The sequence below is a fragment of the Hippopotamus amphibius genome, chromosome 9 (genome assembly GCF_030028045.1).
Source record: "Hippopotamus amphibius kiboko isolate mHipAmp2 chromosome 9, mHipAmp2.hap2, whole genome shotgun sequence".
Taxonomy (NCBI): domain Eukaryota; kingdom Metazoa; phylum Chordata; class Mammalia; order Artiodactyla; family Hippopotamidae; genus Hippopotamus; species Hippopotamus amphibius.
This window is the reverse complement of record NC_080194.1, coordinates 123,924,358-123,951,859: the sequence shown is the minus strand read 5'-3', so window position 1 is coordinate 123,951,859 and position 27,502 is coordinate 123,924,358. Positions and strand designations below refer to the sequence as shown.

The 27,502-nt window shown below is 48.5% G+C and overlaps 2 protein-coding genes across 3 annotated transcripts in view; one reads left to right on the top strand and one right to left on the bottom strand.

The window, feature by feature from the left end:
* Positions 1 to 27,502, bottom strand: part of CLUAP1 (clusterin associated protein 1) — a 92,774-nt gene that overhangs the window by 19,006 nt on the left and 46,266 nt on the right. Inside the window, exons 16-17 of one of the 2 annotated variants that reach the window (XR_009055335.1) lie at positions 11,331 to 11,486; positions 5,725 to 5,854 (exon numbers count right to left, since the gene is read on the bottom strand). The gene's annotated coding sequence lies outside the window, so the exon portion shown is untranslated. Of the gene's footprint in view, positions 1 to 5,724; positions 5,855 to 11,330; positions 11,487 to 25,627; positions 26,010 to 27,502 lie in introns of those variants that run through there. The other variant, XM_057747294.1, reaches the window with a different exon arrangement.
* On the top strand, positions 6,888 to 25,256 carry NLRC3 (NLR family CARD domain containing 3). The gene is made up of 19 exons (XM_057747290.1): positions 6,888 to 7,040; positions 7,821 to 7,882; positions 8,139 to 8,340; positions 8,454 to 10,203; positions 11,207 to 11,293; positions 14,046 to 14,129; positions 14,571 to 14,654; positions 16,221 to 16,304; positions 17,654 to 17,737; positions 18,315 to 18,398; positions 19,040 to 19,123; positions 19,661 to 19,744; positions 20,373 to 20,456; positions 20,938 to 21,021; positions 23,081 to 23,164; positions 23,588 to 23,671; positions 24,289 to 24,372; positions 24,752 to 24,835; positions 25,153 to 25,256. The coding sequence occupies exons 3-19, from the start codon at positions 8,163 to 8,165 to the stop codon at positions 25,241 to 25,243; spliced, it is 3,198 nt and encodes a 1,065-aa protein (XP_057603273.1). The 5' UTR covers positions 6,888 to 7,040; positions 7,821 to 7,882; positions 8,139 to 8,162; the 3' UTR covers positions 25,244 to 25,256.

Genomic DNA, 27,502 nt, shown 5'->3' with positions numbered 1-27,502 from the left:
TTGCTGTGCAAAAGCTTTTAAGTTTCATTAGGTCCCATTTGTTTATTTTTGTTTTTATTTCCATTATTCTGGGAGATGGATAAAAAGGATCTTGCTATGGCTTAGGTCAAAAAGTGTTCTGCCTATGTTTTCCTCTAAGAGTTTTATAGTGTCTGGTCTTACATTTAGGTCTTTAATCCATTTTGAGTTTATTTTTGTGTATTGTGTTAGTGTTCTAATTTCATTCTTTTACATGTAGCTGTCCAGTTATCCCAGCACCACTTTTTGAAGAGGCTGTCTTTTCTCCACTGTTATGTTCTTGTCTCTTTTGTCATAAATTAGGTGACCATACGTGTGGGGGTTTTATCTCTGGGCTCTCTATCCTGTACCATTGATCTATATTTATGTTTTTGTGCCAGTACCATACTGTCTTGATTACTGTAGCTTTGTAGTATAGTCTGAAGTTGGGGAGCATGATTCCTCTGGTTCCATTTTTCTTTCTCAAGATTGCTTTGGCTATTCAGGGTCTTTTGTGTTTCCATACAAATTGTAAATTTTTTTTGTTCTAATTCTGCGAGGAATGCCATTGGTAATTTGATAGGGATTGTACTGAAGCTGTAGATTACTTTGGGTAGTATAGTCATTTTCACAATACTGATTCTTCCAATCCAAGAACATGGTCTATTTCTCCATCTGTTCACGTCATCCTTAATTTCTTTCATCAGTGTTTTATAGTTTTCTGAGTACCAGTCTTTTGTATCCTTAGATAGGTTTATGCCCAGGTATTTTATTCTTTTGTTGCAATGGTAAATGGGATTGTTTCCTTAATTTCTCTTTCTGATTTTTCATTGTTGGTGTATAGGAATGCAAAAGATTTCTGTGCATTAATTTTATACCCCACAATTTTCCAAATTCATTGATGAGCTCTAGTAGTTTTCTGGTGGCATCTTCAGGATTTTCCATGTATAGTATCATATCTTCAAACAGTGACAGTTTTACTTCTTTTCCAATTCATATTCCTTTTATTTCTTTTTCTTCTCTGATTGCCATGGCTAGGACTTCCAAAACTATGTTGAATAAGCGTGGTGAGAGTGGACATCCTTGTCTTGTTCCTGACCTTAGTGGAAGTGCTTTCAGTTTTTCACCATTGAGAATAATTTTTGCTATAGGTTTGTCAAAGATGCTCAACATCATTAATCATTAGAGAAATGCAAATCAAAACCACAATGAGGTATCAATTCACACCAATCAGAATGGCCATCATCAAAAAATCTAGAAACAATAAATGCTGGAGATGATGTGGAGAAAAGGGAACCCTCCTGCACTGTTGGTGGGAATGTAAATTGATACAGTCCCTATGGTGAACAGTATGGAGGTTCCTTAAAAAAAACTAAAACTAGAACTACCATATGCCCAGCAATCCCACTACTGGGTATATACCCAGAGAAAACTGTAATTCAAAAAGATACATGTACCCCAATGTTCACTGCAGCATTATCTACAATAGCCAGGACATGGAAGCAACCTCAATGTCCATCAACAGATGAACGGATAAAGAAGATGTGGCACATATATACAATGGAATATTATTCAGCCATAAAAAGAAACAAAATCGAGCTATTTGTAGTGATGTGGATGGACCTAGAGTCTGTCATACAGAGTGAAGTAAAATGGAAAGAGAAAAACAAATACCGTATACTAACACATATATACGGAATCTAGAAAAACGGTACTGATGAACCTAGTGGCAGGGCAGGAATAGAGATGCAGACGTAGAGAATGAACTTGACGACAACACAGGGCAGGTGGGGAAGCTGAGACATAATGAAAGAGTAGCATTGACATATACACACTACCAAATGTAAAATAAATAGCTAGTGGGAAGCTGCTACAGAGCACAGGGAGATCAACTCGATGCTTTGTGAAGACCTAAAGGGGTGGGATAGGGAGGGTGGGAGGGAGGCTCAAGAGGGAGGGGTTATGGAGATATATGTATACATATAGCTGATTTACTTTGTTGTACAACAGAAACTAACACAATACTGTAAAGCAACTATACTCCAATAAAGATGAAAAATATGTAAAAAAAATAGTTTCCAAATTAAAAAAAAGAAAAGAAAAAAGAAAGACAAATATATCAATTTTTGACATAATCTCCTTGCTCTTCAATACACTTTATCTGTCAACAACCTTTTGCATTCCCTCATTAAAAAATGTTTTAGGCTGAGCTTCCAGCCCCAAATCACTGCTGTCTTCACTTCTTCATCAGATGTGAATCTTCGTCCTTGTAGGGCTGATTTCAGGGGACCAAACAGGTGAAAGTCAAAAGGAAGCAAGATCAGGACTGTAGGGAGGATGCTTGAACACCTCAAAATGAAGTTTTTGCAGAGTGTGGACAGTGTGGGCAGAAGTGTGTGGACATGCATTGTCATGCAACATCACAACGCCCTTGGACAGCAGTCCTCTGCATTTAATCCGAAGTTTAGGCTTCAGCTCTTCAATAAGCATCTCACTGTAATGAGCACTGTTGATTGTTCAACTTTTTTCCTGATAATGTTCCAATACTGACCCTTGAGAATCCTGGTAAACTGTAAGCATCAGTATTCCAGCTGATGGTTGACTTTTGAACTTTTTCTTGGTTGGCGATTTAGGATGTTCCCATTCCATACTCTGCCATTAACTCTCAGGCTTGTAGTGATGAATACATGTCTCGTCACCAGTAATGATTCTCTTTAAGAAATTTTCACCTTCCTTAGAGCATCAGTCCAAATTTTGTTTGCAGATATCCAAACGCTTCTGCTTATTCTCTTCTGTGAGTTGTTTTAGTACCCATTTCCAACAAACTTTTTGAAACCTAAGTCTGTCATGGATTACTTCATTTTGAGGTGTTAAAGCATCCTCCCTATAGTCCTGATCTTTTTTTTTATTTTATTTTATTTTTATTTTTTGGGGGGTACATCAAGTTCAAGCATCTGTTTTTATACACATATCCCCGTATTCCCTCCCTTCCTTGACTCCGCCCCCCTCGAGTCCCCCCCACCCTCCCCACCCCAGTCCTCTAAGGCATCTTCCATCCTCGAGTTGGAATAGTCCTGATCTTGCTCCATCAGACTTTCACCTGTTTGGTCCCCTGAAAGCAGCCCTACAAGGATGAAGTTTCACTTCTGATGAAGAAGTGAAGACAGCAGTGCATTCGTGGCTGGAAGCTCAGCCTAAAACATTTTTTAATAAGGGAATATGAAAGCTTGTTGACAGATGGACAAAGTGTATTGAAAAGCAAGGAGATTATGTCCAAAAATGACATATCTGTCTTTTCTAAAAGTTAATTAAAAAAAATTCTACAGCCAGAGTGTGGATAATTTTTGACTCACCCTCGTACTTAAAAATGGTTAAGACAGTAATTACATTATGTGTATTTTACCACAATTTTTAAAAAGTGGAAAGTGGAAAAAAAGTGGAAAAAAATACATTGTAGATCCTATATGATTCTATTTATATGAAATACTAGAAAAGGCAAGACTAACCTCTAGTGAAAAAAGCAGATGGATGGCTCAGGACCAGTGGGGTTTGGTTGGGTTAGACAGCAAAAGAGCATGAGAGAACATTTTTTGGGAGAAAGAAATATTAGTATCTTGATTGTAGTAGATGTCACACAGGTGTATACATCTGTCAGAACTCATATAATCTATACTCGAAATGGGTGTACTTTATTGTATATAAATTATACCTCAAAAAGGTGACTAAAACCTTTATAACATGAAGAGACAAAAAAAATATACTGTGGACATTTCCAGTTTGACCTTATTACTTTTTATGGCCACATATTTAATAGTTTTCCACTGTTTAACTGGGCCATAATAATTTTACCAATTCTCTTTGGATAGAAATTTAGTTTTTTCCCTTCGATTTCCTGTTGTTATAAACAATGTTTCAGGATCATTCTTGTAGTCACATCTTTGTGCACTTGCCCAATTATTTCCTTAGGATAAATTCCCAGAAGTGGAACATCTGGATCAAAGATATTTAATGTCAATAGATAATGAAAAATTATAATTCAGAATCATACAAATTTACCCTGCCTCCAACTATGTATTAAGATTCCTACTACTCCCACATTCTCACCAATGCAGCCTGTTATGTCATTATAATCTTTTTTAAACAGATGAAAAATAATAACTCATTGTTTTGTTTTTTCTTGATCATGAGTGAGGTTGAGCATTTTTTCAATATCTTGGTCATTTATACTTCTATGAGTTATCTGTGTCCTTTTATCTATTTCTGTGTCCACAATTACCTGTATCCATAATTCTGTTTGGTTACTTCTTTCTTCCTTATTGATTTTGAGTTCCTTATACATTAAAAGATATTAATGCTCTTTCATATATTTGCAGATGTTGACTCTTGGCTTGACATTTTCTTCCAATTTTATTTATGGCATCTATTATTATTTAGAAATATTAAATTAAGGCAAATTGGCTATTCTTCCCTTTTATGACTCCTGGATTTTATGTCTTGCTTTAAAAAAGCCCCCCTTAAGCAAAGAATATTTTAAAATATCCTCTCATATTTTCTTATTGTGCTTTTACGGTTGTGTATTTAATTCAAAGTGAAGTAAATTTTGCATTTAATGTGAAGTACAGTTCAAAAAAAATTTTTTTCATAGGCTGGCCAATACCACTGACTTGAAATGTTATTTTTGTCATATTACCAAATTCCTTCATATGTAAATAATATAAACATATATTTGTTCCTGGACCCTATATTATGTTCTATTGACTTATGCCTCTATTTTTGTGGTATCCCACCTTGTTATACATAGCTTGATACTAATGGAAGATTATATTCAAGAATGCAAGGGTGGTCCAGTGGGTAAGATTCTGCACTCCCAATGCAGGGGGCCTGGGTTCGATCCCTGGTCAGGGAACTAGATCCCACAAGCCGCAACTAAGAAGTCCACATGCTGCAACCAAGAAGTCTGCACACTGAAACTAAAGATCCTGCATAGAGCAACTGAGACCCAGCACAACCAAAAAAAAAAAAAAAAAAAGAATGCAAGTTCAGTGCGATGTTAGGAAATCTGTGAGTGCAGCTCAGTTTAAAGGAGAGATCTGTTATACATCAGTCTCGTTACTCCCTCCAGTGGCTTCGCACCACACTCAGACACATCTAAGCTCCGCCGGGCAGTGACCAGGTCTCAGGCCCCTCTGACCTTGCTTCCTAACCCCCTCTGTGAGTCCACATGCTCATTGACTGTGTTCTGGCAACTGTGGCCTTTTCCCACTGCTCTAACATGCAGGGTATTTGCACTTCCTGTCCCACTGGATCTTTGCATGACTCTGTCCTTCTCACCTTTCAGATCTCTGCTCCTATGCAGCTTTTTCACAGAGGCCTCCCCTAGCCACTGAGACTAAAGCAACCCCTTCCCCTGGACCCTGACCCTCTCCATCACTCACATGGTTTATTTTATTCACGCACGAATCGCCATCAGAACTGCCTTGCTTATTCACTTGTTTTCTTCTTTATTGTCATTATCCTCCACTCCCACCACACTCACAAGGTAAGTACTTTGTTTAATTGTTTACCTTTACATCGCCACTGCTTGTAACATACAGCAGGCCCCCAATTAACATCTGCTGGCTGGATGAATGACTGGAAGTAAATCATGCGATTATAACAATATTGCTAAAAAGTCATTTGCTCATTTAAAAGATATGCTTAAAATTTTTATAAAATGTGTAAACATACCTTAAAAGGCAGGTAGATTATACAGCACAAGTGTTGTTGTCAGTGATGTCTTGGTTTCTATTCCAACTCAGCTGCTTCCCAGTCATGTATCCTTGGGAAAGGCATTTAACCTCTGAGTCTGTGTCCTCATCTATAAAATGGGAGAAGCAATGGTAATAAGACTTATCACACGAAGTAAATGAAATGAGGTAAGTACAGTGCTTAACAGAATGTTTGGAACACAGCAAACCTTCAAAAGTATTGTATAATGTTACTTGAATGGCAATAAGAAAGGAGGAATTGAAGGAATCTTTTCCAAGAGGAGGAGAGAACTAATTAGAAACAAGTCACAAACATCAGATCTAACGGTTTGGGATAGAACCACTCCTGGGAGAGTCAGGACTAAGACAAGGATGCCTGCTACAACTGCCATCCTTTAACATGGTTGAGGGCAGCGGTGGGGCTGGGCTATACAGAGAAATTGTTCAAAATAAGAGATGAAATGATTTGTATTGCAGTAATTCAAAAGCCTGAAGAGAGTTAACTGAAAAATCATGACAACTACTGGGAATACTTAACATGTGGATGGGATGTGAGATAAAATACACAAAAACTGTCTTCTTTGACACCAACAAAATTCATAACAACATTTAAAATCTATTTAAAAATACTTAGGCACAAAGAAGAAATTGGCAAGGTCTAGATAAAGAAAAATATAGTTTTAGCAAAGGATCTAAAGGAAAACCTTAATAATACCTCCATTAATCTGTGCACATTAACACGAATTAAATCAACATCCCATCCAGTTTTTTCCTCCTTGGTTTTGACATTTTAGAAAAATAAAACAGCCAGAAGGGTCCTGAAGAAGTGTAAGGAGTGTGGCCTCACCCCAGCCTATTTCTGAAGTTTCCAGAGTAGCTCAGCTCAGTTGGACACCATCTACCTCAAATTTGCTGGATTAACTCTTCAATATCACTGTGAACTGAACGGTTGGAAAATGCTATCTTACTTCTTGCCAAGGTTCTTTTAGCATATGCCTGGGAAGCCCAATTCAAATACAAGGTTGGTGAGTGTGTTGGATCCTGGGGGCTGTAGCCAGTGGCCCCCTCTTAAACGAATCACATTGGGACCCAGAGAGCTTGCAGGGCTGGAGGATGCAGGTCAACCTGTTGCAATGAGCTGCTGCCATTTTGAAGCAGCAGGCATGACCTCTGCCCTTCCCCACGCCCTGTTTTCTCTCCTAGACCCCTGGACAAAGGATGGCCGACCCCCACCCCCTGAGTTCCTGGGGCCCTCCTGGAGGGGCTGCCAAGGGCTGGACATCCTGCCCGCTACAGGTAAGGAGGCAGGCTCAGGGTCCTCAAGTGTCCACTTTAGCTGAGGAAGGGACATAAGGGGGCGCCCAGCTTTGGCAGTGGGATCCACTCCAGTCCCCAGGGAGGGAAAGGAACATGAGCAGGTGGGGCTCTGCCTCTCAGCACCTGCACCACGGACCCAGCAGAAAACCGCGCTGCCTGCAGGTCAGGAGCCTCTGCACTTCCCAGAATCCCCAGGAACACACAAAAAAAGTAGCTGTGTTTCCATGTCCTGGCTATTGTAACTAGTGCTGCAATGAACATGAGAGAGTAGCACAGACATATTGACACGACCAACTGTAAAACAGAGAGCTAATGGGAAGTTGCTGTATAACAAAAGGAGATCAACTTGATGATGGGAGATGCCTTAGAGGGTCAGGACAGGGAGGGGGGGAGGGAGTCAAAGGAGGGAGGGGATATGGGGATATATGTATAAATACAGCTGATTCACTTTGGTGTACCTCAAAAACTGGTACAAGAGTGTAAAGCAAATATATTCCAATAAAGAGCTAAAAAAAAAAAAAAAAGTAGCTGTGTAGCTGCGCTGAGAACCAGCTCTCCCCTCCCTTTCAACTCCTCCTTTTTTCTCTTCTTTTTTAAAAAAAAAATTATTTATTTATTTATTTCTTGGCTGTGTTGGGTCTTCATTGCTGCACAGGGGCTTTCTCTAGTTGCGGTGAGCACACAGCCTTTCCAGATTGGGCTCTTTCATCCTTCCCCTTTCGTGAGTGGACCTGTTCATAATCTCATCCCCATTTCCAGGTTACAAATGAGGACACCACAGCACAGAGCGCTCAGGTGGCCCGTCCGGTGTCACACAGACAGTAAGTGGCGGAGCTCAGGTTTGAGCCGGGGGCTCCTGTTCTTACCAACTGGCCCCCTGCACCTGAGCGATGCTCCTGATAGCAGGGACTACTGTCAACATCCAGAAACAAACAGCCCTTCCGACCCTGTCCTGGAGGCCAGACCGAGGGCCACCCGCAGTTGGGGGAAGGAGAAAGTGGGTCCCCGTCCCACCCATCCCTTGAGGCCACTGGGCGGGGAGAGAGAAGGCAGCAGGTTCAGGCCGTCTCTCCACAGCTCCTGGCAGCAATCCTGGACTCCATGAGGAAGCAGGAGGTGCGCACGGGCGGGGAGGCTGGCCAGGGCCACAGTGCTGGCTCCCCGGCCGAGCAGGTGAAAGCCCTGGTGGACCTGCTGGCCGGGAAGGGTGGTCAGGGCCCCCAGGCCCCACAGCCCACTGACAGGACTCCAGAGTGCCCGCTGAGGTCCCACGGCAATGGTAGGCTGATGAACAGGGATCCCCGGGCCCTCCCCCTCTCCCCACTGCCCCATCCCCTCCCCTTCCTCTCCTCCACCCTCCCTCACCCCTCCCCTCTGTCCTCTGTCCTGCAGACTTGAGGATACAGAGGCACCGAGAGGCCCTGCTGAACAGGACGGGAGGCGGCCCTGAGCTGGGCAGCGCCTCCCCCAGGTTGACCAGCCTCCTGTTGGTGGAGGGTCTGACTGACCTGCAGCTGAGGGAACACGACTTCACACAGGTGGAGGCCACACGCGGGGGCTGGTGCTCCACCAGGACCATCACCCTAGACAGGCTCTTCCTGCCTCTGTCACGGGTGTCCATCCCACCCCGCATCTCCATCACCATTGGGGTGGCTGGGGTGGGCAAGACCACCCTGGTGAGGAACTTTGTCCACCTCTGGGCCCGGGGGCAGGTGGGCAAAGACTTCTCGCTGGTGCTACCTTTGACCTTCCGGGATCTCAACACCCACGATAAGCTGTCTGCAGACAGACTGGTCCGTTCCGTCTTCCCACACGCAGGGGAGACCGGCCTGGCATCAGCAGCCCTGACCAAAGTCCTCCTGGTCCTGGACGGCCTGGATGAGTGTAAGACGCCCCTGGACTTCTCCAACACCGTGGCCTGCACGGACCCCAAGAAGGAGATCCAAGTGGACCACCTGATCACCAATATCATCCGGGGCAACCTGTTCCCGAGTGTTTCCGTCTGGGTCACCTCCCGCCCCAGCGCAGCTGGACAGATCCCAGGCGGCCTGGTGGACCGGATGACCGAGATCCGGGGCTTCAACGAGGAGGAGATCAAGATGTGTCTGGAGCAGATGTTCCCTGAGGACCAGGTCCTCTCGGGCTGGGTCCTGAGCCAGGTGCAGGCTGACAGGGCCCTGTACCTGATGTGTGCTGTCCCAGCCTTCTGCCGACTGGCGGGGTTGGCGCTGGGCCACCTGTGCCGCAATAGGCGGGTGCCCCAGGACACAGAGCTGTGGCCCCCAAGGACCCTGTGTGAGCTCTACTCGTGGTACTTCAGGATGGCCCTTGGCAGGGAGGGGCAGGAGAAGGGCAAGGCGAGCCCCCGCATCGAGCAGCTGGCCTACAGCGGCCGCAAGATGGTGGGGACGCTGGGCCGGTTGGCCTTCCATGGGCTGGTCAGGAAGAAGTATGTGTTCTATGAGCCAGACCTCAAGGTGTTTGGCATGGACCTCGCTCTGCTGCAGACTGCCCTGTGCAGCTGCTTCCTGCAGCGGGAGGAGACCCTGGCCTCCTCGGCGGCCTACTGCTTCACCCACCTGTCCCTGCAGGAGTTTGTGGCGGCCGCCTACTACTACAGCGCATCCAAGAGGGCCATCTTCGACCTCTTCACTGAGGGTGGCATGTCTTGGCCCCGGCTCGGCTTCCTCACGCACTTCAAGGGTGCGGCCCAGAGGGCCATGCAGGCTGAGGATGGGCAGCTCGATGTCTTCCTGCGCTTCCTCTCAGGCTTCTTGTCGCCAAGGGTCAACGAGCTGCTAGCCGGCTTCCTGCTGACCCAGGGCGAGCACCAGGGCTACCGGGCCCAGGTGGCCGAACTCCTGCAGGGCTACTTGCGCCGTGATGTGGCGGTCTGCGCCCGGGCCGTCAATGTCCTGCACTGTCTGCACGAACTGCGGCACACGGAGCTGACCCGCAGCGTGGAGGACGCCATGGCGAGTGGAGGCCTGGCCGGGCTGACCAGCCCCCCACACCGTGCTGCCCTGGCCTACCTCCTGCAGGTGTCCGATGTCTGTGTCCAGGAGGCCAACCTGCCCCTGTGCCTCAGTGAGGGGGTCCTCCAGAGCCTGCTGCCCCAGCTGCTCTACTGCCGGAGCCTGAGGTGGGCACTGGGGTGGGGCTGTGCGGGGTGTGTGGGCAGAGAAGAGAGCAAGGACCTCCGGGCTCCTCCCCTCCACCAGGCCCCTCTGTGTCCATGTCCTGGGGCTGCTGTAACAAAGGGCTACAGCCTGGGTGGCTTAAAATAACAGAAACTTATCCTCTCCCAGTTCTGGAGGCTAGAGTCTAAGATCAAAGTGTCAGCAGGGCCAAGCTCCCTCTAAAACCTGTGGGGAGGATCCTTGGGTCCTGCCTGGCCTTTCTAGCCGTCGGTGTGCCAGCAATCCTTGGCTTGCAGACGCATCACCCCAGTCTCTGCCTCTGAGGTCACACGGCCGCTTTCCCCGTGTTTGTCTTCATGCACGGGTCACACTGGGTTACAGGCCACCCCACTCTACCTCATCTTAACTCATTACTCTGCAACAACCCTATTTCCAAATAAGGTCGCATTCTTGAGCCACTGGGGGGTTATAACACCAACATATCTTATTGAGGGACACAATTCAACCTACAACACCCTGTAAACCATCCCAATGCTGACAGGCCACACCCACTCACTCCACCCTGAGCCCATCATCCTCTGTCCACTCTCTGGACCTTGGCGGGAGGAGGGGAAGGCTGCAGGACCAGGGTCATTCAGGACCTCAAAGTAGCTTCTACATCATCAGAAGGAGAAGAGCTAGCAACTGGTGTCCTGCAGACACGCAGAGTCTGTGGGGCTGCTGGGAAGACATCCCCATGGGTAGGAAACCCAGGGCTTACACCACTGAGCCTCCCAAATCACCCTTGTACGAAAACTCTGAGCATGTGGGTGACCTGGCCCGGATTTCTGAGCCTCACAGTGGGGGCTGCCCTGGGATGGAGAGGAGGGGGAGAGAAATAACCCCAGCCGGGGAGTCTGAGCTTAGTGCCCCTCCCCTGCCTGGATGCCAGTCCCCTGCCAAGGGCCTCATCCTACCTGCCCATGGGCGGTGGAACTATTCACTATTGCTGTTCCTCCTGACAAGGCTGGACACCAACCAGTTCCAGGACCCTGTGATGGAGCTGCTGGGCAGTGTGCTGAGTGGAAAGGACTGTCGCATTCAGAGGATCAGGTACGCCAACCCAGGAGACCCTGCCCCGGCTGCCCACCTGTCTCTCGGGGTCTGAGGCTCTTTTCACATCCTCCTTTCTGCTCAAATAGCCAGGGGTGCTTTCAAAGAGAGGTGACTTTGAGGCGTGTGGCTCAGGATGCAGCCTGCTTGTTTCCACTCATTCCAGAAAGTTCCAGAGGCTCAGGTACCTCATCTGTAAGAAGAGGGTAAGGATGCGGTGAGCGTCAGATGCTATTGTGGATACAGAACTGTTTCTCTGAATGCTGTGTGCATGGACATACCACCAGACCTGATTTACTCTAAACTCCTCTCAAAGTTTGCCCTCAAATGGTATTTTGAGCACAGAACTACATCTTTAAATAAAATCCAAATTTTTAAATTAAAAAAAATTAATATTAATTAAAACAATTTTAAACATTGCATCTTTAATAATATAATTACATGACAGTTTATATGCTGACCATAGAACAGATCTATGTGCTAATGAAATCTCTCTTATAATATCAATAACATATCCAAGCGTAACACCCTGATTTGTAGTTGAATCAATGTGATGACCTGAGGGCAGCTTTAGGAGAAATAGGAAGGTGAGTTTAGAGAGTAGGACCCAGAGAATTATTTTTTCATCCTCACACAAGCCTCTGGCTTTTGAAATAATCTTTCTCTGAGGAGACAAAAACATAGAATAAGTCCGGAGCAAAAGTAAGTCTTTGAGGATAGTGATTAGAATGATGAGCTCTGTGTGACCCTGGACAGACATCTCTGTGCCTAAGAGGGTAAATGGTAAGGGTTCAGGGGTCCCCGTGACCACTCTCAGTTTCAGTGAACTCGAAGAACTCAGAAAAGCCACTACACCCACAGTTACACTGAAAGGATACAGATTAAAATCTTCAAAGGCAATGGTCCACGGGGCAGGGTCCCAGAGACCAGGCCAAGTTTCCAGCGGCCTCCTCCCCTTGGAGTTGTACAGACAGTGCTTCCTACTCCCAGAGACCATGTGTGACTATACACACGGAGCATTCCAACCAGGGGAGCTCACGCAAACCTTGGTGCCCAGGGTTGTACTGGGGGTCAGTTGTGAAGACACATCTGTCCACCACATGCGGACCTGAGTCTCCAGCCCCTCCAGAGGTCAAGGTGACACTGCATAACCATAAATCCCATCATGAGATAGACTCTCCATCAAGGCCCAAGGCCCCTGGCAAACAGAGGCATTCCTACCAGGCAGGACATTCCAAGGGCTCCAAGGTCACCTCTCAGGAGCAGGGCCCAATGTTAACTCTTTACTGCACATGGCCTCTTAGGGTTGCCATAAGACTTGGTGAGTTAATTCATGGAAAGTGCTCAGGACAGGACAGGCACAGAGGAAGCACTGTGTAAGGGTTACTAGTAGGATCCTCTTGTTAGCCAGAAATTTAAATGCAAGAAACATAATAATGACAATTTCTCATTATGAATATAGTTTCCTCCATGGGAACCTTCAGCAAAATAGCCAACTCTCAGTGTTTTGCCTAAAGGAATCTAGATAGTGCTTGGAAATTTTTCTGAACAAAGCCAAAAACTCCTTCTCCGGCCACACGCTCTACTTCACTCCTCTATAGTTGGTCCTCAGTACCACATCCCTGTTTGAAATATCTAAGGCATCCTTCAGAAAACATACATGGCTCATGAAACATTGCTTATAAAATATTATAAAAGTCCTGGGGGTAGGGAGTGGGGATGGAGGCTCTCTAGAATCTGAGAACATTTATACAGAAGGTGGTCTGGATGAATGATCTTCAAACTTTTTTTAAGTGACAGAATGCTTTTTAAACGTGACATATGAAGCAGAACTCCAATTAGACAGGCAGGCAAAAGGGGGGCCGCTGGGATTGAAAGAAGTGGTAGTGGGGGGGGGGGGTGCATAGCCCAGGCACTTGGTTTCCCGCTCAGCCTCCTCGTAGCTCTCGTAGCTTTTCTGAGGAACCTCAGGGGCCCTTGAAACAGAGCTTGAAAAGCACTGGGGATTCTAATTGTATCCCATGGGGCTGCCGCACATTTTTAAATGCCGAAGAAACTGTACAGAACCTCAACAGATACCATTTCTGAAACTGAGTACATGAAGCAACAGTAAGTGGATCCCGGGAGTGTTCCTGGAATGCCCTCTCGAGGCAGATTCAGATGTACATTTTGTGACTTTAAAGTTAGTTTTATAATAACTCTACCATCTTCCTTTCTTGGATTACAGAAAGGGCTGGGGCCAGGGGTGTGCGGGAACCATGAGTTCACCCACCAGTTCATGAGAGCTGATTGTCACATTTTCAGGAATGTTTACAGGCTGGGAGTGCTTGAAATTGGCACTGATGGGAGTGTTTACACCATGGGAATTAGCCAACCTGAGAAATCAGGATTTTTGTATTTTGTTTTCTCCTGAGAGCTGGTTTTCCAGCACATCCCTGGCTGGGATCCCTGTGGCAGTGTTCAGTAAGTGCCCGTAACCTCTGCTGCACTATTTGTGTAGAAGCTGTTGTGCTGGATTCTGACCAAACTTCCCCTGGGACCTTCTGCTGGTGTGAGGGTCTCTCCACCCACTCTATTCCTACCCTGCCATGTCAGAGGCTTTCGTAGGCCTGGCTCTCCTGATCTCTACCTGCATCCAGGCCCCAACAATGCTACGGTGGCTGACGGGTTTGGATCACAGGCCTGGTGTTTCAGGAGAAGCAGCAAGATTTACAGACCTGCATTAAACACTCCTCTCCCTCTCTTTGGGCAGCTTGGCTGAGAACCAGATCAGTAACAAAGGGGCCAAAGCTCTGGCCAGATCCCTCCTTGTCAACAGAAGTCTGACCACTCTGGAGTAAGTAGGGCCCTTCACCACAGGGACAGGGAGAGCTTGTGCGCCCTCTTGTGAAGTCCCCTAGAGCACACTCTCCCTGGATGGGCCGGAAGGACAGCTGAGCAAGCACTCTTGGCTCCTGCTCAGCTGTGGGGACTCACCCAGTGAAGCACCAGAATTTCGGCCTTTAACTAGTGTTATCATCTCCTCTTCACACTTGGCCCAAGCCCACTAGTCCATCAGACCCTGCTTTCTTCTCCCCATCACATGGGGCCATCTTGGGGAACTCCTTCCTCATTCGCCTAAATAAGGGTCTCTGCCCCAGTTCCACCAAGCATGAAATTCTAAACCCTCATGCATTCTTTTTAAGGAGCATGGATCTAAAGGTCTGTGTACTTCTGTTCCTTCTTTCCTCCCTGGAAATTGGGTAAGAGAATGGTTCTTTCTCTCTTCCTCTGCCAGCCTCCGCAGTAACTCCATTGGACCTCAAGGGGCCAAGGCACTGGCAGATGCTCTGAAGATTAACCGCACTCTGGCCTCTCTGAGGTATGTGTCACCCGCTCCCTGTCTCACTGCCCCCAGGAGGTGGCCCAGAAAACCATCTCATCAGGTGCCACCCAGAATGGGAGATAATTCAAAATGGTGGCCGTGAGATACTGGCTTCTACCCAGTGATGCCAGGGGATCTTGTATCCTAAGCAAGTTTCTAAGTTCAGCTCTTCCCTGGTCATTGTGCCTGTGTTTATAGCCTGAACAGGGGATGGAGGAGAAGAGAGGTGGAGGTATGTAGAAGTTTGAAGGGCAAAATAATTTACGAGGAAAAGCTCTTGTCCTCCACTGAGTGGGAAATCCCCAAGCTCATGGCATCAGAATGACCCCTGAGGTATTTTCCAGGACATTGAAATCCCATCTTCAGGATGGTTCCTATGGTTTGGTGAGGTTTGCTGTGCTCCTTTTAGGGGTCAGTGGTTGTATTCATCCTTAGTTGACCATGTACTGTCATTTTGTTTTGTTTTGTTCATTTATTTTTTGAGGTGAAATTCACATAAAATTCACCATTTTAAAGTGTACTGTTTAATGGCATTTAGTACATTCATAGTTGTGCAACCAACACCTCTATCTAGTTCCAAAATATCTGCATCACCCTAAAAGGAGATTCTATACCCATTAGCAATCACTTCCCATTCTCCCCTCTCCTCAGTCCCTGGCAACCACCAATCTGCTTTCTATCTGTATGTTTACCTATTCTGGAGATTTCATATAAATGAGATCAAACAATAAGACTTTTTGTGTCTACCTTCTTTCACTTAGTATAATGTTTTCAAGGTTTACCCATGTTATAGCATGTGTATTTCATTCCATTTATGGCTGGATAATATTCCATTACATGGACAGACCACAATTTGTTTATCTTTATCAGCTGATGGACACTTGGGTTGTTTCCATCTATTGGCTATCATGCTGTACACATCTGTGTACAAGTATTTGAGTACCTCTTTTCTTTTCAATATTTATTTTTATTTATTTATTTATTAGTTGTGGTCTTAGTTGCGGCAGGCAGACTCCTTGGTTGTGGCATGTGAACTCTTAGTAGCAGCATGCATGTGAGATCTAGTTCCCTGACCAGGGATTGAACCCGGGCCCCCTGCATTGGGAGCGTGGAGTCTCAACCACTTTGCCACCAGGGAAGTCCCTGAGCACTGTTTTTCAGTTCTTTTGGGTAGATACGCAGGAGTGGAATTTGCTGGGTCACATGGTGATCCTATGTTTAACCTCTTGAGGAACGGCCAGACTGCTTTCCTCAGAGGCGACATCATTTGACATTCCTACCTGCAGTGAATGAGGGTTCCAATTTCTCCACATCCTCACCAACACCTGGATGCTGTGGCTTTTAGCTGTAATTGGGACTATCAATGACTTTGTCATTGTCATCCAGATACCATGGTACCTTGTCCCCAGTCAGCAGGCAAGTGTTTGGAGACCCAGAGGAAAACCTAAGGCTGGAGCAGCAGTGGGGAGGGCCAGTTATTCCCCACTTTCTGTGAGGTGGGGGTGAGGGCATGCCGGGCGCCCTCCTGTGCTCCATCAGTGATGCACCTCTTTGCCTCCACAGCCTCCAGAGCAACAGAATCAGGGATGACGGTGCCAGGTCCATGGCAGAGGCCTTGGCCACCAACCGGACCCTCTCCGTGCTGCAGTGAGTGGGCATGCCACCTGGCAGAGAATGTTTTCTTTTCTCTCTTCTCCTCCAAGGGCCTCTTTGTTTTCTGCAAGGAGGGATGGATAGGACAGGGATCTGAGGCTTTCTGATCCATCTCAATGGCCCCTGGAAAACCTGATGTCCACTGCTTTTCCAGAGAATAGGTGTTGGAGAAATAATTAAAAATAAAGCCTCCTGCCAACCAAGAAAATCCTCCCCACAAATGTACGAAAACAGAAAAGTATGAAACAGCTTAATTAGTGAAATAAGCATTCAGCTAGCCTGCAATGAGCATCAAAGTCGATCCACCAATGGGATGGCAAAGACAGAAAGGAATCTCACCCTTTTCTACAGCCGAGCAGATGCAACCCATTACATATGTGTTTTCAAGAAAAACCACAACGTGGCATCAAGTAAGAAGACTGGACAGCACCATTTGCCACACTTAGTTTATCCTAAATTTGCCTGTTATTTGGGGGTAGCCATCTGTGTTTGCTACCTGCCTTTATCCCAAAGAAAATGAAAAGTTCTCACATCTTTATGACAAGCAGACACTTACAGCCTGAAGCAGGTGCTCTCTTACTTGATGTACACAGTTCAAAGAGATGGCTCCAAGGCCCTTACAAAAGATATTTCTAGGCTCTAAACTGGCCAAGAGGGTTACTTCTAGCTCTTAAAAAAGATTTACATACTCTCAAAGGGACAGGGAAAGGATTTACAATCCTAAGTTTTCTCAAGGAAATACTCTAAGGGAGGGGAGGGTTTTTTTCCCCTTTTGGAACTTGGGAAAACTCCATTTTGTTTAGGTTGTATTTAGCCTCCCACAGAAGAGGTCCTGCCCTGCCCTTCCTTCTAGGATGAGCACAGGGGTTCTCCTGTAACATCTCCCTCCTCTAGATTTAGTGTAAGAGGAAGTAGCTTTTGCAGATGAGAAGCCTGAGTGACAGTCTGCCCTCAGGAGGACTGTAGGGTTGGGAGGCCGGCTGCTGGCTGGTCTGGATGGAGGCTGAGTGTTGAGAAGGCTGGTCAGGTGAGGGGCCAGTGGGACTTGTACGTGGAAATCTCCAGTTTGGAGGTTGCTGGATATTAACAGTGTCCGCTGGTCACTGCTTTCTGGCCCGCGAAGGGAAGGCCCAGCTGCCTTTCCTTTTTTCCTCGCCACAGAATATCAGTCTATTAGCAACACTTCGACAACAATCCACAGACCTTTCCTGGAGACCCCTCCCTCCATGCTGCAATAAACAGAGACAGCGTTAGAGTAGTGTCTGACCTCTCACCTTGAACCAGACTGTCCTTGGCCTGGGAATGCCTGTGGCCAGCTTTGCTGAAGGACCCCTCTCCTACAGCCTGCAGAAGAACACCATTGGGCCAGTGGGAACCCAGTGGATGGCAGATGCCCTGAAGCAGAATAGGAGTCTGAAGGCGCTCATGTGAGAAATGCAGAAGGGCCAAATTGGTATCCTCCATGCCTGGCACAAACGCCCAGCCAACCACAAATATTTATGAGCATGGGGATGGATGGATGGATGGACAGGTGGATGAAAGGATGGATGGATGGATGGATGGAAGGAAGGAAGGATGGATGGGTGGATGAGTGGATGAATGAATGAATGTGTGGATGCAAGATAGCTGGCTTTGGACTCCAAAGCCCTGAACCAAGAGAATGGAGACCCAGATTCCCAGGAATGAGTAAGCCCTAACTGTCTCAGGCTCACGTTTACTGCCTTCCCAGCTGGCAGAAGAAATCCCCATCCCAGCCACCTTCACATAAAGTATCACAAATACCTCTCACTAAAGGGTTGGCCCTGCCTCCTGTTGTGGAGTCAAGAAGGACTTTGCTACCTTGATCTCTTACAGAGGCTACCGACCAACCAGCCTCAGGCAGAATAAACTGCACTGGTTCACCCTTGGGACAACAGAGACAGCCCTTCCCTGGAGGGCTTCCTGAACTCTGGTTCCCCAGGCTCACCCCACCAGGCTGCTCCACCCATGTCCCGTCTCTTGCAGGTTCTCCAGTAACAGCATTGGCGATGGAGGTGCTAAGGCCCTGGCGGAGGCCCTGAGGGTGAACCAGGGCCTGAAGAGCCTGGAGTGAGTCTCCAGGGGTGGTTGTGGGCAGAGGATGACTCCCCATCTGGGTTCCCCATCTAGCAGGTGGGCGGGTCCTAGAGGAGGGCTGTCAGTCAGGACCACTTCCCTGTTAGAACTCAACCAACCACCGACCCCAGGCATACTGTGATTTTAGTGTCTCTCCCTCCAACCCACCCCAGTGGACAGTCAGGGTTGGTGTTGGTTCTGGAGTTTTCAGAGTGACAAGCACCGAGTGCACTTTAGAAGCTGGCACAGGTGGCTGCAGAGGAGGCTGGCTCCAGGGGCCTTGGTGGGAAGTGGGGAGCTCAGTGTTGTCCCCACAATGGGGACACTCAGCTGCGCCACTTTCTCTGGGGGCTGCAGACACGTGTCCCCCTCCCCCCCCCCCCCCAGAAGTCGTGTGGAGCCATGCAAATCAAGGCAGCATGTAAGCTTTGGCACTGGTCATGCTAGACCCACCAGCCCTGACCTACAGGGGCTGGAACGCAGGGAACGGGAGAGGACTAAGGGATGAGAAGGGCTGTGGGGGTGGCAGAGGGCTCCCCCACCTCCCTGCTGAACTCAGCGCCTGCAGCCCTGGTCTGGACTCCCTCTGGGTTCTGAGATAGATATGCCAAGTGCGCCCTGTCCTCTGTCTGCAGCCTGCAAAGCAATTCCATCAGTGACCCGGGAGTGGCAGCACTGATGGGGGCCCTCTGCGCCAACCAGACGCTCCTCAGCCTCAAGTAAGTATTTGCCTCTCTCTCCATCCAAGGGCGTCCCTTTGGCCAGGGGGTCTGAAGGGACTTTGGGAGGTAGAAAGAAAGGTTGGTGCTGAGAAACCCCGCCCCCACGGGCCTGTGAAGAAGATCTATGGTTGTGCAGCTTGGCTCTGGGGCCTGGTGTCCTGCACTCCTCCTGCTCGCTGCGGAGGCGGGGGCAGCTGTGGCCCTCAGCTGGCCGCATCTGCTGCTCCCTTCCCATGGGCAAGCCTATAGGCCCCCAAGCATGCTTGCCTGCCCCTCCGCTCACACCTCTGAGGTCCTGTCGTCTTATTCTCTTCCTCCTGGTCTGTCTGTCCTGCTGCTGACAATCCTGGGGAAGAGGAGGGGAACACTCGGCTGGTGAGCCGTCGGAGGGGGGCTTCCTGGAGCAGGCTCTTCCCACCTCGGCCCAGGTCCCACCTGGGGCTCTTGACTTCTAACAGTACAACCTGAGTGCCTGGTGGGTCTTCTCCAGATGCCCCCCGTCGGTCAGCAGCTCAGGGTCCTCTCTTTCCTCAGCCTACGAGAAAACTCCATCAGCCCAGAGGGAGCCCAGGATCTGGCTCGCGCTCTCTGCACCAACAGCACCCTGAAGAGCCTGGAGTACGTGACGGGGGCAGGCTGTGCTTCCTCAAGCTCTTTATGCCACCCAGGGCCTCGCCGCCTCCCAGAGCTGGGAGCTGATGGGCAGACTCTTAGAGCCCTTGCCATTGTATGAGGCGGGAGAAGGACCTGGTGGGGGTGGGGTGGCCAGGAGACCTGGTGCGTGGTGGCAACCCTGACACAAGTACCCCTCTCTCATATCGTAAATTACATGAGGATGAAGTGAGTGGTGACAATCTCCCTGCCCTGACACCCCTACCCCCGCAACCATATATGAGCCTGTGGAAGGGGCTCCCAGCACAGGGATCAGGAGTGAGTAAGTCCCCAGGCAGCTCTACCACCTCCTGGCAGGTGACCTGCTGTCATGGAAGCTCACTGAGCAGAGCCTGCTCTCCACTCCCCACCCCCGTGGGGTTGCCAGGATTCGGTTCAATGGTCCAGGACACGTACCGGGCACAGTGCCTGGCACATTCAAGTGTCCCAAGAGTGTAAGCCAGGCAATCCCAGCAGACATGATGCAGTCCTGGGGTGGGGGTGGGGGGCAGAGGAGTGGTCTGGGTCCACCAGTGGGCAAGGACGGGGGCTGCGCTGCCGGCTCCTGCTCACCAGCCCGTTCCCCTCCTCCCAGCCTGACAGCCAACCTGCTCCACGACCAGGGTGCCCAGGCCATCGCGGCAGCAGTGAGAGAAAACCGTGCCCTCACGTCCCTTCAGTGAGTCTGTGATGCCCCTGCCCTGCCCTGTCCTTTTGTCTGCTTGCACACCTGCAGGGCCACACTCAAACCAGGGGAGGCAGGAGGCCAAGTCTGGCTTAGGGACTCTGCCCTCAACGTGGCCTCAGGGCCTCTAGGCTATGCCCCGCCCCCTGCTCTGCCTCCTGGGGCCCATTCACAGAGAGGCCAGTGGTGCAGCTGGGTACCCACACTGTGCCGTGTGTCACACACTTCATGCAGGGTTACCTGGAGTCTATTTGAGCCTGTCCCTGTGTCCTCCGCTAACCAGAGTGCACGTTGGCCCCTTGGGGCTAGCCTGAGGGAGGCTGCAGGAGCTCTGCCCACCTTGGCCAGGACCCCATCCTTCAGGGACTCCATCCCCTGTGGCCACTCTCCCGGGAGAAGCCCCGTCTTTCTGGAGCCCGCAGGACCTCCTGGGCTCTGTCCTGGGCCACAAAGTCACGTGTGTATGTCTGCCCAGCCTACAGTGGAACTTCATCCAGGCCGGCGCCGCCAAGGCCCTGGGACAAGCACTACAGCTCAACACGAGCCTGACTAGCCTCGAGTAAGTGGGGCCTCGGCGGTGGGGGAGGGAAATTTGCAACCTCAGTGCCCACCAGGTGCAGGGCTTATGCCCTCAGCACACAGCCTCCTTTGCTCTAACGCTAGCCATCTCACCTTCTGTTTTTTCTTCTTTTAAATAACAGCTTTGTTGAGATATAATCCACCCATTTAAGGTGCACACATCACTGGTTTCTAGTATATTCACAGAGTTGTCTGACCATCACTGCAATCAATTTTAGGACCTTTCAATCACCCCAAAAGAAATCTCATACTCATTAGCAGTCACTCCCCATTTCCTCCCAAGTTCCCCAATCCTGGCAAACACTCATCTACTGTCTCTATGGATTTATCTATTTTGGACATTTCACATAAATGAAGCTTTCTGACTCATGTCTTCCATTTAGTATAATGTTTTCAAGGTTCATCCACATTATAGCATATATCAGTACTTCACTCCTTTTTATGAGTAATATTCCACTGCATGGATAGACACGTTTATCCACTCAAACACTGACAAACATTTGGGTTGTTTCCACTTTTTGGCTATTATGAATAATGCTGCTCTGACCATTCATGTCCAGGTTTCCATGTGGACACATGCTCTTAATTCTCTCATGTGCGCACCTGGGAGCGGAACTGCTGTGGGTCAGCTGGTCACTCCATGTTTCACCTTTGAGCCTCATCTGCTTTTCATATCGATTACTTCTCCCTCAACTTCCAAGATATCCCCTGCCTGCCTGGTCCTTCTTTGAGTCTGAATACGGTATTCTTCAGGGCTGTGTCCTAGGTCATCTTCCCTCGAGTGATGGCTTTCTAGAAGCTCCTCCTCACCCTTCAAAGTCCTGGTGGTCCCCACATCTATATCTATAGATCTCTCTCCTGAGCTCCAGACCCACGTGTCCACCGACCACTCAACTTCCCATTGAGTGGACCTGACTCATCTACCCCACAAGCCTGCTTCTTGGTTCCTCACCTTGTGAGCAGATCCAGCAGCCAACCATGCAAGCTAGAAACATTGCTTTCGTTCTCATTTGCCACCTGCACCTCATCTCCAAGTCCCATTGATTCTTCTCTCAATGTTCCACCCACCACCCTCTAACCTCACGGCCGCTATCCAGGCCGCCAGCATCACTCACCTGCAGCACTGCTGCAGCCTCCACATTTGTCCATCCTCTCATACTGCTGGCCAAAGATCTTTCCCAAACGTAACTCTGCCCCCATCCTGGATAAGATGTTTAACTAGCTGCCCAGTGCCTGCAGAGTGAAGTCCAACCCTTAGTGTGGCTTCCAAGGTCCCTGAAGATCTGCTTCCTTTGCACCCCCTTGGCCTCATTCCACACTCCAGCAACTCGATTCGATTTCTTTGGGTTCCTTAGACGTGCCAGGCCCTCCCCATCTCTCCCCTGCAGGTTTGGTTTAGACCTATTTCTGCTGGGCAGCCTTTGTGACCACTCTGGGGAAGGAGGCTCCACAGGGCCCTCCCAGCACCTGCAGTTGGTGACTCTCATCTCACAGGCCTCCCCACCTAAGTTCCAAGAGGCTGGAAGCGGGCTTGCTGGTTACCCCACATACTCAAATGTTTGTTAAAATTATCAATGCAAACTGCTCCCTCAAACATACCAATGTCCACGTGAACTAAACTCTTAATCACTTATTGCTCCCAGGCCTGCCACTTCCTCCAGTGTGGAAGGAAAGGGGGAAAAAAAGATGTAAGACGCTGATCAGCAAGAATGGCCCGAGGATTGAGGGCTTTGATTTTCTGGATGGCTTTGAAAAGCACCCCAAGCTCTTGTTGACAGTATGTTCACGTGTCCCTTTTCTGGTTTGGCTCTGAGAGTCCAGACTCGTGCAGACTCCAGACCCCTGTGTACCTTCATTTTGGTGGCCAGGGGGCTGCACTGGCCACACAGGAGGCACAGTGATCCCCAGGGTGGTCCCAGGAAGATGGTCTACTATGGTGTGTGTGGTCTGATTTAAATCTAGAGGGTCCAAGCTCAGCACACCCTGCCAGAGCGTTGGCCCTGTGTCCTGTGCACCCAGGGGTCAGGCTCTGCATTCAGTTTACAGGAGAACGCCATCGGAGACGAAGGCGCCTCTGCAGTGGCCAGTGCGCTGAAGGTGAACACGGCTCTCACTGCTCTCTAGTAAGTCCTGATGTGCACGGCAGCCCACGAAGCTGGCCCTTAACCATCCTTCCACACTAACCATCGTTTTTGCTTTCCAGTCAAGGCAGGTGGGTTTGATTTTCCTAATATTAGCAATCCGGTCATCAGACACCTAGAAAGTAAGAACTAGGGGTTCAGGGAGTGCTACCCCACAACTCTCCAGGAGACCACCTCTACTTCCTGTATCCATAGCATCCAGGTCTCTCCTGGCATCAGCACAGGCAGGAGATGCAGGTTCTCTGCACAGACCACAGGCCAACAACTTTCAGCGCTATTTCACCACTTTCGGCCCTAAGTCAAGGGGTGGTGGAAGCGAAGGGCGAGTATGGATGGAACTGGGCCCGGGCAGGTGTGAGGGCTGGAGAGGCCACCTGCCCACGTTGACTGCATCTCCTTTTACAGTCTCCAGGTGGCCTCCATTGGTGCCCTGGGGGCCCAGGCACTCGGGGAAGCCCTGGCTGTGAACAGAACCTTGGAGATTCTCGAGTAAGTATTCCAGTCTTTGGCCAGAGCCTCTTGCCCAAAGAAACCAAGCTGTTGACTCAAAATGAATAGATATGGAAGGGGGAAGTGTACACAGAAACTCCCAAATCAATTATTTAAATATCTTCACGTAGATGAGGCAGGCCCCAGCTTCCCTGGCCCCACGTCACCCCTTTTCCTGGGAGTCACTCGCTGGTCCTCTCCTTGGCCTTGCCGGGCTGAGCATGTCCCCAGGCCCTGTGAACATGTCCACTGACCCCCGTCTGTGAGAAGTTCCAAAGTCCTGGACCCAAGCTCTGTGGGGCTCTCAGGACGTCTGGGTCACCCCTGCTCCTGCAGTGCTGCGGCTCTGAGCACACAGGCACCTCTGGATGGAGGGTTGCTCAGCCCAGCTCTTTGGAATGAAAACGGAGGACGAGAGCCCCAACAAACCACCAGGTTGGGCTGGCCTCGCCCCTCCCTGTCCTGCTCCCCAAAGCCAATCTCTGCTCTGTACCCAAGAGTGAGGAAGGAGCAACCTCACCCCCCATGGTTGCTGAGTAGCCCACACTCACCTGAAGAGGTACCATGTTCACCTCTCAGCTGTCACTGTGCCTTAGGGTTCCCGTCTTTCCCAACAGCTTAAGAGGGAATGCCATCGGGGTGGCCGGAGCCAAAGCCCTGGCGAGTGCTCTGAAGGTCAACTCAAGTCTCCGAAGACTCAAGTGAGTGGTTGTAGAGACCTACCTGTGCCTCTGAGCAGCAGACTTCTCCTCTTCTGGAACCTCCCCTTGTGGCATAAGACGCTCTCGATGTCCTCTGTAGCTGCTTCCTCCCGAGTGCAAATAGATTACTATGGTCCATATTGTGGATGGGATTGTTCACTTCTGCATTTTTGGTCTTACGTCCTCCATGGCACCTGGACGAGACAAGCTGGCTACCTGCACACACGGGTCTCAGGTTAAATGCCACTTTGCTGTTGCTATGGCGCCTGTGGACAAATCAGTCCCAGACCTTTCCCCCCAAGATAGTGCAGTGCTGCTTCCTGGGGCATGTTCTGTCCTGAATGGCTCACTGTGGTGTCTCCATCTTCTCTCTGCCTAGCCTGCAAGAGAACTCCTTGGGAATGGACGGGGCGATATGTGTTGCCACTGCACTGTCTGGAAACCACGGGCTACAGCACATCAAGTGAGTGGGGCTCAGCAGCGTCTGCCTGCTCCTGCCATTCCTGCTCACCTTACACATGCTCCCAGGGCGGGCCCTGCCTTTTGCCTGAGTCCCGGAGCCAGCTGAGTCCCAGGCCCCTCAGCAGCTCTGTAAGGGTACTCGGTACAAGAGGGAGCCATGCTGAGCCTTGTCCACGGGAGGGATCCTGGAAGCACAAAGGTTTCACACCGGGTTCTGCATTTTACGTAGTTGACCATCCGCTCTTTACTAATAAGAACCTTCAGGCCTCCAGCCCTTCAGCCAATTTCTCAAGCCCCGTCCTAACGCTTCTCTTCTAGTCTCCAGGGAAATCACATTGGGGAATCTGGTGCCAGGATGATCTCAGAGGCTATCAAGACAAATGCTCCCTCGTGCACTGTTAAAATGTGAGCAAAACAAGTTCCTCGTGGACCAGGCAGGAGACACAGCTGGAAGCTTTCCGACAAAAAGACCATTTTCCAGTGAGGCTTCCTGTGGTCTGGGAATGATGCTGATCCGCAGAAGAGCTCGTCACGAGCACCTCTCCTGGTCCAGGGTCAGTCCTGGAAGGGGAGCGATGGACACTCTGCTACAGCACAGGGGAGGGAGGGTCTTCCGCCAAGGGACTCAGGGACAGGCCTCAGAGCTCAGCAATTAAGAAGCCAGTTGGAGCCTATTTATATCCCGAGGTCTTCATGTGCCCCTACTTCTTCTTATCACCTCTGTCCTTTTCCACTGACCTGGCTAAAATCATCCCCCTCACTCTGAAATGAGTTGCCATCCTCAAGCTCATGAAGAGTATCAACTTGGCATCAGTGACAGGGGGACCTCTCTTCCTTTTCTCAAGAAGAAAAAAAGGTTTTAGGAGTATGATCCTTAGAGTCATATGGAAAAATTATGAAAAAATTTTGAACAGAAATGAAGGCTTTAATTATAGGATTCTGGAGACAAAAATAGTTCTCCAAGGTTTTTGCCATCTTTTATCCATTACAAAAGCTCTGATTTCGTCTGCCATGTCATTTGGAATCTTGCATAGTGGTTATCAATAGCATGTTAAATGTTGACGCCATAATATCATTCCATATTAGGTTTCCCAAAGCACTACTGTGGCTTCAGCTTCCCTATGATGGCAAGAAAGCCAAGCTTCCATGTGGCATAAATTCTCTCAGACATTTGTCTGTTGAAAGAAAAATATTGCAAATGGATATCACGGAACTCATCAACTAAATAACCAAGGAAAACGCTTTCGAAAATTATAAAGTAATTATCACTTTTAAATCTGAACAGGAACTATTGTTCCAAATGTTCCTTCAAAAGTGAGTATTTGGGCAAGAATCATCATTGGATGATAAAACCATGGATGAAAGCCTATTAAGGAAGAAAATCACACAGCCTCAAAGTATCACCCCACAGAGGGGTATTCATAAAGGTTCCTTAAAAATGGAGGCATTCTGCAAATGTTACCTTAGCAAAGTGATGAAACTCAACATCATCAATAATGGGACAAATTTTGACATCATGTGCCCCCAATGTGATGCACTGAGAATGACACATCACTGATATATTATTCTTGCCAAAAATGCCTACTTGAATCTAATCATGAAGGAACAATCAGACAAAATCCAAATGGAGGGGCATTCTGGGGAAAAAAGGAAAAACTAGCCTGACCTCTTAAAAAATAATCAACATCATAAAAAATACAAAAGGCTAGGGATTACTTTAAATGAAAGGATATTATTAAAGAGTCACAACAACTTAAGATCTTTGACTGGATCCAAGACTAGAGGGAAAAAATCAGCTATAAAGAACATTATTTGGAAGCTGGGGACATTTGAACATAGGTCTTGTATAGTCTTTATTGGATTACTGGTTTTGAAAGATATTTTTGCTGGGTATAGAATTCCAGGGTGACAGTTTTTCTTTCGGCACTTTCAAGACATTGCTATGCTGTCTTCTGGTTTGCACAGTTTCTGGCTGAGTTGAGAACTTGACAGATCAGAGTTGCAGTAGCCGAATGCTGGAGAAAGCTGTGCCTTGCAGGAACCTAGCGCTGGAGAAACCTCAGGGGCCAAAGCAGTGGAGAAAAAAGTGTGCTCTCAGGGGACTTCAAAAGCCAGCCACACTAGAATTGGAAGGAAAGCCTCATCTTCCCACCTTCGAAGTCTCTCTAGCACCCTACTGACGAGGCTTAACATCTTGCTGGCTAGCAAAGGAGATTTATTTACAACGAATAACTCCACTATCACAGAGCAGGCCAAAATGTGAATTTGGAGCTGAGGTAATAAATTGATAACCAACACAATGGGATTTGGGGGGTCTTCTTTGTATTCCATTTGGGGAAACATGCCCTGTGTTTTCAGGATCAGTAATGTTTTCTTCTGCAGTGTCTAAGTTTATCTTAATCTCAGCTTGCACAGAAGTCCTCTCATTTTTTAAAATCTCTCGCAGTACTGTATGAGACTTTCTTTCCATCTTCCGTATCTCACAACCTGTTCATGCTTTCCTCTACTGTGTGAATATATGGAATATGGTTATAACTTTCAATGTCCCTTTCTACTAATTCTATCAACTGTCATTTCTGGGTCATTCCTTGGCCTGTTTCTTAACGTTTCTTATTATACCTGGTAATTTTTGATTTGATACAAGGCATTGAAAATTTTATCATGTTGG

Bases quoted from the DNA above. Each gene is read 5' to 3' on its own strand.
- NLRC3 (XM_057747290.1), top strand. From the start codon at position 8,163: ATGAGGAAGCAGGAGGTGCGCACGGGCGGGGAGGCTGGCCAGGGCCAC. The intron at 17,738-18,314 runs GTGAGAAATGCA...CGTCTCTTGCAG, and splicing joins AGGAGTCTGAAGGCGCTCAT to GTTCTCCAGTAACAGCATTG. The intron at 19,124-19,660 runs GTAAGTATTTGC...CTCTTTCCTCAG, and splicing joins CAGACGCTCCTCAGCCTCAA to CCTACGAGAAAACTCCATCA.